General features: G+C 38.7%; 1 protein-coding gene across 3 annotated transcripts; it reads left to right on the plus strand.

Annotated features, from left to right (window-relative positions):
- The first annotated feature begins 1119 nt into the window (after positions 1–1119).
- Positions 1120–15544, plus strand: hdac11 (histone deacetylase 11). 3 transcript variants are annotated; one of them, XM_044122414.1, is made up of 11 exons: positions 1120–1402; positions 2171–2230; positions 3545–3693; positions 4887–4987; positions 6064–6180; positions 9378–9420; positions 10469–10545; positions 11438–11500; positions 12318–12414; positions 13299–13477; positions 15250–15544. In XM_044122414.1, exons 2-11 carry the CDS (start codon positions 2196–2198, stop codon positions 15490–15492), a joined length of 1104 nt encoding a protein of 367 aa, XP_043978349.1. In that variant the 5' UTR covers positions 1120–1402; positions 2171–2195; the 3' UTR covers positions 15493–15544. The 3 variants fall into 3 exon arrangements, with proteins under 3 accessions (XP_043978349.1, XP_043978348.1, XP_043978350.1); XM_044122413.1 differs by lacking the exon at positions 1120–1402 and adding an exon at positions 1462–1680; XM_044122415.1 differs by lacking the exon at positions 1120–1402 and adding an exon at positions 1462–1680 and having other exon boundaries at positions 15388–15544.
- The last annotated feature ends 1194 nt before the right edge of the window (positions 15545–16738 follow it).

Below are 16738 nucleotides of genomic sequence, written 5' to 3' on the forward strand. Positions count from 1 at the left end.
TTGAAAAATTTCACTGACTCTCAGCTCTTAGTTTCTCCACTCTTCGTCAGGTTGTTGGACCAAATGTGTTCCAGTTTGTTACCAGGTATTGACATGCTTTGGTCATTCACCATGTATGGGCGCCAATGTGGCCATCACAGGTTCGAGTCAGAGCCCGATGTCTTCCCCTTCTCTCACAACCCGATTTATTGTCTGACAACAACTGTCAAATGTAGGCCACCAGAGCTTGCAAAACATAAAAAAAACATATAACTGTGATTAGTGCTTATAACAGTCTACAATCTCAACGTCAGTTTTGTGGATTTCCAGTAGTGTCATTGTGGTTGCTATGAAAATCCAACATCTACCCTTTGTTTTTGTTGCCTTGATCTCACACCAGTCGACAAACCTCTGAGTCCATTCACTGACTTTATGTTAAATTCATCCAAAAACATGTGAGGATCACACAATGTGAGGTATTGACAGAAAAATCTGTGGTGCAGAGGGTGACCAGAAATGGAGTTGGTGTCTTCCCCCTCCTCGACTGTAGGGGAGGAGGCTGTGTGTCAGACACACGCAGCCTTGTGTCCTCACATACTGTGGGTGACTGGTTACATAGTTCAGTATCCAGTGAAGCAGATGACCTGCAGTGCTCAATATAAAGGTACTGTACAAGTCAAAAAGCATCTGCAAAGTGTAGTGAAATCCTGCCTCTACTTCAGTTAATCTGATGATATTATAAGTCAAGGTTTAAACTGTGTAAAATGTTACAAAAGTCAGATACGTTGCAGTACAAGGCATGTACAGAAGCAGTGAAAACTACACCCAGCAATGTTTACGAAAAGAGACTGGTGATACTCCACTGCTAGTTAGTTTTACTCATCTATTACTAGTATATTGGATAAAACTTAAAGTTAGCAAGAAATATATTGTAGCATTAAGAATTCTCCATAACTGTTGGAAATACTCAATACTCCAAAATCTCACTGTCTCAAACCAAAGGTTTTTAAAGTTTGGAAAAGCTGAATTATTGTTCTTACTAGTCAGAATGTCAATACAGGTATCTTAAATTACAATTCTGTATAGTCAAAAAGCAAATTTAGATCAAAATTTAGAACGTAAGAGGGACAGTCAAACGAAACCGATGTTATGTTAAAAAGGCCTGCCATACTGTGTGGGCTTTCGCCATGTAACCGGGCCAATCAGCGAACAGAAAAAGAAATTGTGCATGATGACGTTTATTTTCTGCGCTGTAGTCTGCCTGTAGTTTTAACGATGGCAGTGGCGCAAGTGAAAGAAGCCGTTCAGTCCGTCGTTAGCCACGCTTCCAAATGTTGAATTAGCATTAAACAACCACCTCGTTCGGATCGGTTCTTCTCTCCTCACAGTGGAGGATGGTTGTTTACAGCGCAGGCAACTTACGGTAAGCTTCTCAGCGTCAAACTGGCGCATTCTTAAATACGTCACGGACAAACGTTAAAACCTCAACACAGTTCACGCCTCCAGGAAGCAGATATCCCAGGCCCTCTGTACGAAGCAAGGAGTAGTACATGGGGGCGTTTTATTTACTTGGCCACGAGAACCCTGGTTTAAAGACAATATTGGGTCCGGCGTGATGCTGTGAAACAGCCTCAGTTTAGTTCCTTGAGAGCTCTGCTCAGCTGCACTTTTAGTGTCTCTTTGACGTCGTAGGAGAAGCAGGTGAGTCTGTCCGGCTCGTGCGCAGTGAGATAAATGATAATAAAGCGACTATGACGACGTTTTCTCTTTCAACCACCCACCTGTATGGAAGTAAATGTATGTCAGTAGGATTTGAATTAAAAATGCCACTGAAATTTTAATGTTGTATGTTTGTGCTTACTTTTTCACTGTTCAAATATATCCAGGATACATTTTTATAATCATTATTTCTACATGGCTGAAATTTCATTTTTATTTTCACTTCAGCATAAAAAAAAAGAAATATATCACATTACTATTTCAAAGTGAGCACATTTTCAATAAAAATAATAAAAAAAAATCCACAGCTGGAATTCACAGCTCAGAGAGTCTGCACGTACTTACCGCATAGCTGCGTGTGACCCTGACATTTCTGGCTGTTGTTGCGTCTTTACAGACTGCATACTTCGATGCGCATGCTTCCATAGGCGTCAGGTGTTTTATGCTTTATGCTATTTGTGTTTCCTTCCAGGTCAGATTAACTATGACTAAGAAACATGTCCGTTAAAGAAGACAATGAAGGGAAATCGAGGTAAGAAGCTGCAGCGTTCCCAGTAATGATGATGATGTGAAATAACTTTAATCTCACATTGCATTTGTGTATGGGGTGCCCTTTGTAAGGTTACGCATTAAAAAATTAAAAGCAATAATTTGGCTTATTTAGCCGGTCGCTAAGAGAAAAAGGTGGGTGCCCATTTTTTCAGTCATATTTTCATAATTTCAAAAATAAATATTTATTTTTCTAACTAAATATTTAGCTCAGATCTAAATATTTAACAACCAAGCTAAATAATTAGCTATAAGTTAAATGTCTAGATTCAAGCTAAATATTTAGCTAATATGCATATTTGTTTTCAGACTAGTGGAAGAGGAATATCAAAATAAAAGCTGGGTTTTGCAGACCTCTATAAAAACGCCACAATTTAAAAAAAATCATTGATTGTTTTGGTCGATGATAATTAATAATTGACTGATCATCTTGTCCACTATGATAGTTGAAAATGTACATAATCTACAGCAACAGTTTCTGCATCAGCGGCCACCACTGTGATCAAGCCAGAGCACATTTCTGCGTTTCATGTTCTTTCACTCTTTAGTTGTTTTCAACATTCATACGCCAAAAATATATTGCAGATTTTTTTTTTTTCATGTAAATAATCAGGAACCTTTGAAACACAATTCAACTGAGTGAACGTCTGTAGCTGTTAAAATGCCACGTCATAACGCGATGGACATGTCAAGAGGAAAAGAATCGATGATTTAAAAAAAAAACCGAAAACGACAGAAAAATGTTTTTGGTTTTGACGAAAACAAAAACATGGAGGGACGAATTGCTCCTCCAGCAGTGGAGTTTATATAGTGGTCCACAAAACCCGGCTTTTATTTTGAAATTCCACTTTCGCTTATCAACAAATCAATCCGCACTATTAGCTAACTATTTAGCTTGGACGTAAATGTTTAGCATGCTTGCTAAATATTTAGCTACCAACCTAAATATGCTGTTAGCAAGCTAAATATTTAGTTTGGAAAATAAATGTTTAGTTTGGAACTAAATACTTAGTCAGTGAGATAAATATTTAACTGTGAGCTAAAATTGAGTTTAAAAACTAAATATTTAGCCCAATTTACAAACTAATTATTTAGCTTGTTAATTGAATATTTAGTTTGGAACTCTGGTAAATATTTGAAAAACCTGGTGAAAATAGGACTTTGACAATTGAACATTGTTTTCCATCTGTCAGGCTAAATAAACCCAAATTATTGCTGTTAATTGTTGACTGTGTCACCTTACAAACGGCTCCCCGTGTTTGTGCTGCTTGTATTACATTTGATGTTGATCTTTCAGCTTTCACCACACCGATTTGTACGGCAGCATCCCTCCAACATGTCTGCCCATCGTGTACCACCCTGACTATAACATCACGTTCATGGGCCTGGAAAAGCTCCACCCATTTGACTCAGGAAAGTGGGGGAAAGTCATCCGCTTCCTGAAAGGTAGGAGAGTTCTGGACAGGTTATTTGTGATGGGACATCTCCCTGAGCCGCAGGGTGCTAAACTGCTTGAAGCTGGTCTTTGTGGGAAATGGAGAAAGAAAACATGGCGGGAATAAAAAAAAGGATCAGACGCAGGTGGTTGTGTGTTTAGGTCTGAACCTCCAGCCGGTTTTCTACCTGGATTGTCTTGGGCCTCTTGGCTGCTTTTCTGTTCATTTCTGGGTAGGTTTGTGGTTCCATACTCTCCTCAACTTTCTTCCTGACCTGAATTCATACTAAGAATAAAATTGCACATAGCTGGACTCTGTTTACTTATTAGGTTACTTCTGAAGGCAGTCGGCTGCACTGGATTTTATTTAGGTAAAGGGCTAAATACAAATGTCTGCTACGTTTTTCAGGGTTTTCTCTTTTTTTTTAAGAAAGAAGTGTGTCTTGGATGGTTTTGAGTTGTGTTTTATTCTTTTTTTCTATTATTTATTGGATCAGTCTGGTTTCTGTTTTACTTTAGTTCAGTCCTTTAATGATTCTAGTTTTTTATTTCTTGTCTATTTATTCTTTGTTACTCTAGATGTATTATCTTTCTTAGGTCTAGTTCTTATTTGATGTTTATTTATTTCCTAGTCCTTCATGTGCTCTCCCTCACCCCCTGTACCATTTTCTCTCCCCCCCTCCCACCTGCAACCTGTTTCTAATCATCCATTTGTTTCATGTTCAGTTTTCAACCTCCACAGTCTATATGCAACTTATTCCCAGTTCCTCCTTACTGGTTCCTCTCATCTACTCCCATTATATCGTCTTGTTTTTCCAACCTGAGGGTATAAATAGTTTTGCAAGTCACTGTGTTCCCTGCCATTATTTTTCTGTGGATTCCTGTTTTTAGTTTGGCTCTGGCTCCCTGTGTTCCCTGTGGTTTATTTTGCAAGTTGTTTTTTTTTGTTTTTTTTTTTCATTAAAACTTTCTTCACCTACAAGCTGCCTTTGCCTTTCTTTGGAGTCCACCTACCAACACTGCAACATGAATAAAAGAGTATGATATAGTTTTAAATATAGATTTGGTATAAATTAATTAATTTGTCAGTTTGGACAGTTAACAACAATACCTACATATTCATATTCTACTCATACTGCTGAAAGCAACTGGACAAATGTTTTTCTCAACCAACGTCCTCATGTATCCTCTGAATGTGCTGCAGAGGAGCAGTTCGTCACCGATGGGAACATTGTGGAAGCCCGTGAAGCTTCAGAGGAGGATCTGCTGGTGGTCCACACGAAGCGTTACCTCTGTAGTTTAAAGGTAGCTTCTGTCTCTCCTGCATGGTGATGTGTTTATTTTTCTTCTGTCCCACATCACTGTCAGCTGCATCTTAACAAATTGTAAAGTCCCTAAAAAGTTTGGTTAATCCAGTTATGAAGTTAAATAAGAGCAGACTGAAGTATAGAATCATATTTCCACTGTTTATTAATGTTGATTTTGATCTGTGTTGGGTTAGCTTTCCTAACCCTTTATGGCAGCTGGTAACTTAAAGCCAGTGGGACAAAACGTCTTAAAAGTTGTATTTAATGACTCCTCCCCTTGCTGGCATTTACAGTTGAAACCAGAAATATATACACACAGAATAAAAAGACTTGTGAATATTTTTTCTCTCACTGTTTGAAGTTAAATTACACCCAAACATTTTTATTTTTTATTTTTTGCGCTTTAGGTCAGTTAGAATTATCAAAATTATTTTTATGTGCTAAGTGTTACAATAATGACCATGTGTTTATAGCCTTTAAAATCAGAAGAATTGGTGTCTGAAAACAACAAGGGACGGCTCAGGTGATGATGTCACACACGTAAATGTTACTGGAAACTTTTGTTCTCAATTAAAAAATAACTTTTTCGGAAAACGGGTCAGGCTTCATGATTCCTATGATGGACAGGGTGTAGTCAGTCACACATTTCCATAAATGGAGGGAGTGTGGAACGACGGCAGCTCCAGCTGGAGAACGCTGCTGATGGAGGGAACGTGTTCAGAGATCGTATTGATCTGCTGCCACATGCTGGTGAGCGGTTTATCAACGTTTAGATTGCCCAGAGTGATAATCCTGGAGCTCTGTGCAGAACGTTAAAGAGAGAAACTAGAAGCTGCTGACAGATTTATTTATTATTTTTTTACTTTTGATAATTTGTCCCTGCGTCAACTTTTAGCGTGAAAGATGCACACTCTTTTACACACGAGGCCCCTGCTCCCCATGTGAACTGAGACTGAGCTTACTGGCACACTGTTGTTTTCTTTTGCAGATTGAAATACTCCAGCTAATATTCTGAAAAGTTTGTTTTCTTCATGCTGTTACATGCTTCTCAGTGTTTTCCTTTGTTCTCTGTAGTGGTCTTTTGTGGTGGCAACTATCACTGAAATCCCACCCCTGGTGATTTTACCCAACTGTCTGGTTCAGCAGAAGGTGCTGAGACCTTTACGGACCCAAACAGGAGGAACAATAATGGTTGGTATACATCAGCCTCGTTTACCGTATCATGTTTTTGACTTAGTAATACAATTTCTCACTTTTTTTTCTCCTTCTCACTCTTATTTGTTGCTGGAATTGATCAAGTAACAGTATAGTGAAAAACATGCATGACTATAAAAATAGGACCAGGAATCAGCTATGAAAACCAAAAGTGTGTGTGTGTGTGTGTGTTCTCTCCTTCTCCAGATTTTTGTTTGTTTGCAGCATGGTACAGGAAACAAGTCTGAAGACACCCTGTTGCTTCTGGCTTTTTCCCTGGACTGTCTAGCAACAGCCTGATTAACAGTTCAGACATCGTCCTCATATTCACTAAGTGGACATTTTGTGAACTGATATGCCAGAATAAAACCAGGAGGTGAGAAGATTTACTCGCCTCTGAATGCTTCTACTAATGTCAGTCTGACTCTCTTTCCTATAATTCAGCTATTAGTTATTTCACCACATGGACTCTCAGATTAAGTCTCATTAAGCTAGTTGGATAAGATTTAGACATGCTAGTTTTACTCAACTCTGAGTAAAACTAGCTGGTTTTAATGTGCAAAACTCAGAAGCGATGTCATTCCTGAATCTAAACTCTGACTCTCCTGAAGATAAATTGCCGACTGACTCTTGTTAACGTGGAGCCTTAACAAGATCCAGTCGGACACCAGTGGGGAACTGCTTCATGAATTAACAATATCCATCCATCCATCCATCCATCCATCCATCCATCCATCCATCCATCCATCCATCCATTTTCTAACACCCTCGTCCCTAGTGGGGTCGGGAGGTGATGGTGTTTATCTCCAGCTAATGTTCTGGGCGAGAGGCGGGGTCACCCTGGACAGGTCGCCAGTCTGTCGCAGTGAATTAATAATATTTGTATTATTAATATTTAGCATCTTGAATGGAGTGTCTTGTCAACTAATAAGCAGTTTCCCTTTGGGGAACAATAAAGTATATTCTGTTGTATTCTATGTATGCTAATGTAGCTTCCCCATTAGTGAAAGTAAACTAGATCTGGAATGCATTACTTGTCATGTTTCTCACAGTCTTGTGCAATTTTTTTTATTTATTTTAATTTGTTTCATTTAGCTTTTCCCATTCTTGGATGTCAACCCAAAATAAAATGCACCAGTCAAGCAGACCTTAATCACCACAAACATGACTAATTACTGTTGGCTCCCATCCTGTCTGGTTAGAGAAAAATGGCTGTTGAGAAGATTTAGTTAATTTTTGTTGTTGTTGTGCTTATACTAGATGCAAGAGCCAATAAAAGTGAGATCAGATGCGGGGCTTGTCTCTCCTGGACCTCTGCGCTCTGAGTGTGAGGAGTGGTGGAGATTAATCAGATGGCTATTGTAACATGTTCTTGTTTCCCCTCAGTCAAAGTGAAGTGCCTGAGCAATAGCCTGGGTGTGAGCGTACATGTTAATGAGTGTTCGTACTCATCCACTAAAGACAATCTCTTGTCATCAGATCTATTGCAGCCTTATCTTGTTTTGTACATGGAAGGAAAGCACTCTTTCATGTTTAGGAAAGAAACTGTGAACTGACTGACAGCCTGCAACTCTTTGTGTTTTGCTCAGAAACAGATGTAAGAGAGGCGGAGAGTCCAAAAAAAACCCAAACAACACATTTTTATGAAGCCACAGTGGCTACATATATATAGCCTATATATGTTCACTTGGGTGTGTAACCTAGAGGTTCATTTTGTTGAGTATTCACTATGAAGACATTACATTATTAATCATAATGTAAAACCTCAGAAGAACATTTCTCACCACAGCTTATACGCCTTTTTTAATTTGAAATGTGCTTATGCTACAGCTCAACCGCAAACACATAAATAACACTGATGTTCTGAATGCTTATGATAAAGGTGATCTGTAACTAAAGACTGATATGGAGTGAAATGAAATGTCTGAGTGGAATCCTGACTCCTGAATCCTGAGTGGCTTCAATTCCCCATCTCACCCTCTGCGTCACCAGACCCCCCCTCCCCCCCACCCCGTTTCAACAACCAGCATGAATATGGGTTAGAGGCTGTGTGGGGGACCAAGTGCTCTCCTGTTAAGTTTATATATATATGCCATTTTCCCACACCGTTTTGTAGCATGTGCCGCATTTATAAATGTAGCCTATATCCTTTGATTTTTGGCCCAGTGCAGTCATTCATTTATACCAGCAGGTGGCATGGTTTATCTCAAGAAAAGATTAATTATCAACTACACCATATCTGTGCCACAAAATGGTCACTTTGTACAACTTTTAGATAATATCAAACTATTAGCTTAGCTCTCCCTTTCTATTTCTTCACTTAGATTTCTCAGCAGAAAAGCCAATCTGTTGAGAAATTGATTGCAAGTCAATATCTTATTGTGGTATTTATTTATTTATGTATTTTTTGCTCCGCAAGAAAACTTCACCTCACCATAAAAACACAACCATATGAGCAAAAATCTCCTCCCAGCTGTCAGGAAGCTCTTTATCCATTTCTTCAAACATTTGGTTGATTTTGACAGTGTGCTCACTGTAAGCTCCATCATTTTATTGGAGTGCGTTGTGACTGCTATCTGAAACCTATCACATTAATTATGAACTGCTGGTGAGATTCTAAGAGTGTGTTTTGCAAAAATACATCAGATACGCCTGTCAAATTGGCAGACATGGGAGTGTCTCAGGCAGGACATTTCTGAAACCCGTAGCCACAGCTGGACGTAGTTGGGTGCAGTAGGCGGTGTCGGACTTGGTCATTATGAGGCCTGAGGCGAACCTCTTTGTTTCGCTTTTGTGGTTTCTGTGAAGGAGTTATCAAGAAAACAGTCATTCTCACACAGAGGTGGGTGACAGTTCCAAAAAACTGGACCAGCAACAGAAGCACTTGGCAAACGTGTTTTCACGAACAGAGAGCTGATATCCAGATGGTGCAGTTAGTAGACTATTGCTTTGCTGCTAGCAAGTCCTGGGTTCAAATCCCAACCTGGGGACTTTCTGTGTCTCTGTATGAGTGTACGGAGAATGTTGTCTGTCTCTGTGTTGCCATGTATTGGTCCTATTTAGGGTGTATGTGGAATCCCAGCTAATGGACATGAGCAATAGTCCCTCATGATCCTGCCAGGATAAGTAGGTATATAGAAAATGCAAGGGACAGATGGATATGTTATGTATACTGATCGAATCTTCTTCCGCAGGCTGGGAAGCTGGCTGTAGAGCGAGGATGGGCCATAAATGTAGGTGAGTTTTCAGCCATTTGTACTTACAATGGCATTGTACCAACCTTTCAGCCACTGTGGTTTATGCATTAAGCAGTTATGTCATTTGTGATTTTTTTTTTCACAAGATCACTGCGAAACATTACCTTTGACGTACGCATTTGTGTAAAGAACAAAATTATAATAAACTTAATTACATTATTTATTTTATTTGTTTAGAGAATTGTACTCTGGGCCTAAAATTTAAAAGTGAATTTACTACTACAGAGGTTTCTGACATTCTGGGTGCCATTTTAAGACTATTAGCGTTTAAGTCAGTGATGTAACGCGTTACTGATGTCACTGAATCCAACATATAACGAATGGATGAAAGGAGGGATAAAATCACGTATTTCAGTCACAAATGCACACATACAGAGATGCAAGCGCCGTCCAATATGTTGAGTTCTGAATTTTATGCAAAGTAACCGTTTGTTCATAGCTTTGGCATTCTTAAGCCATCACTTTTGTATTTCAACTTGTTGAAAATAAAAACTTAAATACTATTTGTATTGAGTGCACAGTAATAAAGCATGTTTTATGTAATACTAAGTCTCGTTTAAGTTAACACTGTGTATGTATCCCACCGATTGCCAAAGTTTGGTTTCAGGAGGAACAATTTGCTTTCTGGCTGTGCAACAGTGGAGCAGAACGCTCTCCTTTTTTTGTTTGTTGCAATAGATGCATCTTCAGCTAATAATACTTCTAACATCAACATGTGAAAGGCTCAGTCCTTCCTGCTTGACTTGACATTAGTACAATGTAGGACTGATGGGGTGGCTATTTTTTGATGAACCACTTAATAATTGGATAGGCAGAAGATATTTCCAGACAAAGCAAGTTTTTCATTTTAAATGCAAAATGTATATTACGTTTGCACAGTGTTATTATTTCAGAAAATGGCACATTTTATCTCCATTTAATGTTTTATTTGTATTAATTGACTATTATTTCAACAAAGTCTTTTGTGTCACCAGTGAAGTTGCATTCTAACTCTGAACTGAGTTCTCAGCCCGGCTCTGTTTTATCAGGGGGAGGCTTCCATCACTGCTCCGGTGACAAGGGAGGCGGCTTCTGTGCCTACGCTGACATCACACTGGCCATCAAGGCAAGGCTCAAACCAACACTGCTTGTTTTATCACAACGATATCAGTGATTCTTTGTCACATCCAGCTGTAAACCATTTCATCTGATAAAGTCATTTGAACATTGAGTCATTGGCCTCCAGCATATTTACTTTCTGCTTAATTTTTTCTCTTAAGATCTTTTACGACAGCCAGTGAACAAGCAAAATCCCCCCCCCAAAAAATTTTTTTTGCTCCTGTAATGAGATGTGCAGACAATTTTTGTAGATTGTGTGCAACACGCCCACTTACTGTGTACACAACAGTTTCTACTCCTTATTTTGAATATTTGTTGCTCTGGTTGCTATGATGATTCTATATAACAAATGCATTTCACTCTCTGAGATGACTGGCAAGAAATATTGGACATTACATATTATAATATATATGCATGTAATATTGTAATTTTTTGAGACTTACTCGTAGTCCATCCATACATTTATACGTCCATGCATACAAAATATTAATAACCGAATTAATAATTACTTGTGGTTATTGAAAACTGATGTCATTTGCCAACAATAAGGTGTTTTGTCAATCGCTAATCAATCAGTTAAATACTAATAAATGAAACAAGATCGAGTTCTGGATACCAGTTTTCACAGAAATTGTGCCTTTAAATGAGCATTAATTGTCACAACTGTGAATGTATTGTATTTACCAGGTAAAATTAGAAAATACTTGTCAAATGTTGGTTTGAGATACATACAGCCAAAAATTCTATTTTTACACTAAAAACTTCGAAGTCTCCAACAAAATCCGTAGATTGTTTGTCGTTCCTGTAGGTGAGTGGAAGATGAATGGCTGAAATGCTTGTATGAAACTATGAGCAAGTTTGAAAAGAAAATAAACAATTTTTTACTTTTATTTGCTCAGTTTCTCTTTGAGAGAGTGGAAGGCGTCTCCAGAGCCACCATCATTGACCTTGACGCTCATCAAGTAAGCCAATGCATTTCTCTCACCCTCTCATTATGGATATTTTCCAAATTATTAACTGGTTAATTTCTTTCAAAATCTGTTCTCTTGAGCATAAGAAGTATGTTTGGGTCACCGGGTAAAAAACAGTGGTACGGGATGCCACCAGGGACATTATTCAGAATTAGCTTCCATAAACGCATATGAAACCAAACTCCTCCTCATCTGAGTAAAAGTTACGATAATTGGTGAAGATTGCAAGCCTGCGTAAAATTTGCAACTTATGACTGAATTTTTAATAGTAGTTGGATTTAGGACTGTTACAATAAGCACTACATCAATTAATTGCATGATAAATTAAAACAAGCTCAATAATCTCTCTCTTTTTACCCAAAATTGGATGATAAGTCTTCCGTCTGATTCTGTTTTTGAAGAACAATTTTGTTTACAGAGACTCGATAATTCATTTTATTTGATTTGTTTGTTTATTCTGGATATTTCAAATGTTTTCCAGTTGCGGTTGTTAAATGTTCATTAGAATTTAAAGTTTATCGATCTTCCAGAATGTGTCCTGGCATTATTATTATGCCATTATTACCATTATATTTCTTGAAAATTGTCTCATAACAGCAATATTATTGTTTATCGCAATAACTTCTGGGACAATTTATTGTCCAGCAGAATTTGTTAGGCCTATAGTTAGATTCACAACTTCCTGAAGAGACTGTCGAGGTGAGTTCGACAGGGTGGGACAGAAGTCAGGGATGTAGTTGTCAAAAAGCAAAACAATAATTGAAGATTTAATGTGTTGAATGAACTGGTTTTGGAAATGGTCCTACAGGGAAATGGACACGAGCGAGACTTTTTGGGCGACACCAGAGTGTTCATAATGGACATGTACAATCACAACATCTATCCCGGGGACGGATTTGCCAAACGTAAGTTAAGGCGTGAATAACTTTCTTCTCAAATTAGATTTTTCTTTTTCATAATCTAAGTCTCACATATAGCCTTAACTCACTCCTGGGCATTAAACACATCGTTCTGCATCTCCTGCACTGCTTTGGGTAGAGGTCGGGCTGGAGGGCTTTTGTCTCTCTTGACATCACCATGTGTCGTCGTTATTCTGACTGAAGTCGCAGTAACTCCTCAACATGTTAGCACTTCCAGCCAAGGACTCTCTACAACACAAGAATCCCATCTTTTTGCAGATAACTAAAGATACACATGAATGTTTGTTTCTGTCCACATTCAATTCCTTTGACGTGTAGTTATCTTCTCTGAAACTAATCTAATCAAAGGCTCTTTTCTGCCTTCAGTGAGGTAAAACATCAATGCGTCCTGAGTTGTTTAAGATAAGCTGCAGGGCAGGATTCTGTTTATTTTCGTCAAAGACAAATCTGATTTAAAGCTTTCTAAAAACAAAGAGGAATTGTATTTATTACTGTTCTTTGATGCGTTTGCAGTTGCATTTATTTGAACATTAAAACAACTAAGCCTTGTAGTGCTTTTGGTTATTCTAACTTTAGTTTAAAGTAGTGAAGACATCCATTAGTTGGCTGACTTTTTTCTATGTATCAATGAGAGTAATCTACCTGACCCTTGGAGTAGTCTTCCAGCATTAAATGGGCAGTAAAAGAGAAGATGGTTGCTTAACTGTCTCTTTAACTATCCCAATTATTTCAAATCATTTCCTCACTGTTCTAGCAGCCACAGGTCAGCTGTGGGCGAATGACTGAATGTAGTGTGAAGCACTTTGGGGTCCTCAGGACTTGATAAAGCTCTATGCAAGTGTAGGCCACTTACTATTGTTTATCTTCAGGAGCCATAAAGAGAAAGGTGGAGCTAGACTGGGGCACTGAAGACTCAGAGTACCTCCAGAAGGTGGAGCTTCACTCTGAGGGGGCGCTGAACGAGGTTCGTCCTGATATCATCGTCTATAATGCAGGGACAGACATCTTGGACGGGGATCCCCTCGGAGGCCTCTCCATATCTCCACAGGTACGCTGCCTTCTCTGACAGCTTTCTCTTAACGTTTACAGAAGGGTCTGTAGTTTCAGGTTGGGCTCCTGCAGTCATTACATGAGTTTATTCTCTGTGGTTTTATGACCTTCTCTATACGTCCAAAGTTTCCTTTAGGCTGGAAAAAATGTCTGCCTCTTTGTCTGACCAAGTTAAAACAGTCAAATGTTCAAAGCTCAGGGAGAAGAACGATTTTGAGCTTCTTACTCAAAAAAAAAATAGAGATATATATTTGACTTGCCTTATGGACCTATAGCACTACTCAATGTTTGCTTTGCAATTGTACAGTTGGATGAGCTGCTTTTGGTTAAAAAAAAAAAAAAAAAAAGATTCCACAATTGCCTTTCTACTGATGTTTGGTATTGTAGGCTCTAGGGTTTGTTTACAATGTTGGAAGATTTTGCAGGATGAACATTGTACATCAGATATCCCATATATACCATACACATAGATTTGATCCAAATGCAACTCAGTTGTCGCAGCAGTAGCATCAGATAATATCACCTCTTAATCTTACTCTTGGTTATGCAGACGCTCTGTTTGCACTGATGAAGGTCCATTTTCCAACTTATTACTGAGAGGAGCTCAGACCTTTGACTGGTTAAGGTATTTTCTGACTCGTACAGAAGGTTTTGGGAGCATCTTCTTCTTTCCACTGCACTGGACAACCAATCCTGTCTCCCATCTTGTTTTTAGTGCTGTGGGGTGAAGAAGGTTCATCTCCTATTTGTCAAACTTAAGTGTCCCAGAACATCAAACTAATTTGAATATTCCTCAAAGATAACACAAGGAAACATAAAAAGTGGTTTTTAAATGAAGTTGTTTATTATTAAGGAAGATTTTAAAAAATCCAAACCTCTATGACCCTGTGTGAAAAAGGGATTTTTGTTTTTACACTCCAGAGAAGTTAAAACATAAATGTGGTTTATGAATATACTTTAAGAATCCTCAAGTTTGTTCAAAGAACAGAAAACAAACATAGAGGACGGACGCCTGTCTATGTGGGTGGAAGGTGCCGGAGGCTGCATCCTTGGGAGGGCGCCGCCCTGCAGTCAGATGAGAATAACAACAGTAGAGTAGATAAGGGACAAAAGTCATATCTCAACCTGTGTCCTATTAGGAGTCATTATGTCTTCTAGTGTCTGAAATCTGAATGCTCGCTTATTGTAGTCACTAGATTTACTTGTTTCAGTTACACAGTGCTTAAACCATAAAAAAATCACTGCCATTATATTCCATTATGTGGTTCCACTAACCTTGCAAGACGAAAGTACTTCACCAAATCAATTTAAATAAAATTGATTTGTTAATGAGCGCTGATCCACAGTTCATTTTAGATTTATTGGATCCTATGAGCAGACTTCCATAAATGATAATAATATGATAATAGTGCAGAATATCTTAGCAGTTTTAGCACTGCTCTAAATACACGAGTAATTTGTCAAATAGGCTGGTAAATGGCATCAACGAAGAAGTGCAGCTCTAACAATATTGTCAGAAGTTCTAGTCAGGCAAATGTTTCTGCCACACATTCTGATGTTTGAAATCCCTCGCTGTGAGGCAACATTTGCTCTCAATAAATTAGGTTTAGTCTAGCCGTTCCCTCCCAGAATCCCCTGGCACAGACAGATGCGTTTCCAATCAGCGGCTTCCTGTCGGGGTCAGCCAGGCTATCTCTATGCTTCCTCTCTGTCCCCAGGGCCATGAAGTCTTACAGAGACTGACGGCTTCTTCTGCTTTCTTCTTGCCAGGGCATTGTTAAAAGGGACGAGATTGTGTTCAGGGCCGCAAAGCAACGAGGTATTCCCATCCTGATGGTGACGTCAGGAGGGTACCAGAAGAAAACGGCGCGGATTATCGCTGACTCCATTCTTAATTTACGTCAGCAGGGTCTGATTGGAGCCAAAGCTACGGAGAGGGAGGGATTGACACAACTGGTGACCGACTTGACCCAAAGCTCTGGTTCTGCAGCATCAGCACACACTGCTGTGTGAGGACGGGTGGCCTATAAGCTAACACTCTTGAAAATGCACTGATTTAACTTTATGGGGTGTATTTTTTTTTTTCTTCAGAGATTAATTATGATATTCTGTATGTTCAGAATCTATGAAAGCTCAACAATGAGTTTTTGCACATACACAATGGTGTAAAAGTTTGATAAACTGGTACATTTTGTGTGTCGTTTTATGAAGGTCTAAAGGAAAAATAGTAAATCAATAACATTCAATAGATTTCATAAGGATGTGCCATAAAATGTGTTTGTTGTGCGTTTGGTGGGAAATCATTGAGAGGGAATCTGTCATCTCAGGAAATTAAAAAAACAAACAACATATAATAATGTTTGTTGGACTTAGTTAAAAACAATAATGGAGGCATCTTGTTCGTTATGAGGGTTAAAAAGGTTTCTCACACTGACACTACAATAATTATTATAACTGTACATTTGGCCTTGACCTTGGTATTAGAAGGTGAATGTTTAGGACTTAGATAAATATTTCAGGACATTGTTTTGTTGTACACCACAAAATGCAATAGAAAACGGCTAATTACGCAAGCAAAACTACCTATTGGAATTAAACTGCTAATTATCGTAATGTACAAATCCTTTATTTTAAAAATGATTGATAATAAAATCTTCGGCCAATAAAGATTTGCGGGGTTTTCTATCTTTCTTGCGTTTGTTTGGCCATCCGAAACCGTAGATTTAGAGGTCGGTACAAGACAGTCTGCAACAAATAATGCGGCGCCGACTTCACACATGTAACTTATTGTTTACCCATGCAGTGGGGGAAAGATGACTGCAATCAGAGAGGTGTTGATTTTTACGTTGTTTCATACACGTTTTGCTTGTTTATACAAGTCCAACTACTACAATATGTGGAGTCTGAAAGCAGAAAGAGCGATTGGTCAGCTGTTTTACATCAGCTATCGCTCCCAATACGGAAACACAATCTCCACATGCGATTAGCTTATTTCCTAATCGACGTCGTCATTAACTTTACATTCTAACACGGTATTCAAAAGTTGTCCAGCCTCAGTCGGCCCACACAAATTCACTTCCTGACGCCATGTTTAATTCCTAACAGGAAGTCCTGGTTGCTTTGAAGGATTGTGATTGGCTTACAAAGGTTTTAGCTTTGCCCTGCACTGCCCCTATTGGTTTGACAGGTTAAAAACACCGTTCGGCAGTTTAATTCCGCGGGTTCGTGTGGATGAATGAACACTATTCTTATATCAATC

The sequence above is a fragment of the Gambusia affinis genome, linkage group LG07 (genome assembly GCF_019740435.1).
Source record: "Gambusia affinis linkage group LG07, SWU_Gaff_1.0, whole genome shotgun sequence".
In the NCBI taxonomy this organism is placed as follows: domain Eukaryota; kingdom Metazoa; phylum Chordata; class Actinopteri; order Cyprinodontiformes; family Poeciliidae; genus Gambusia; species Gambusia affinis.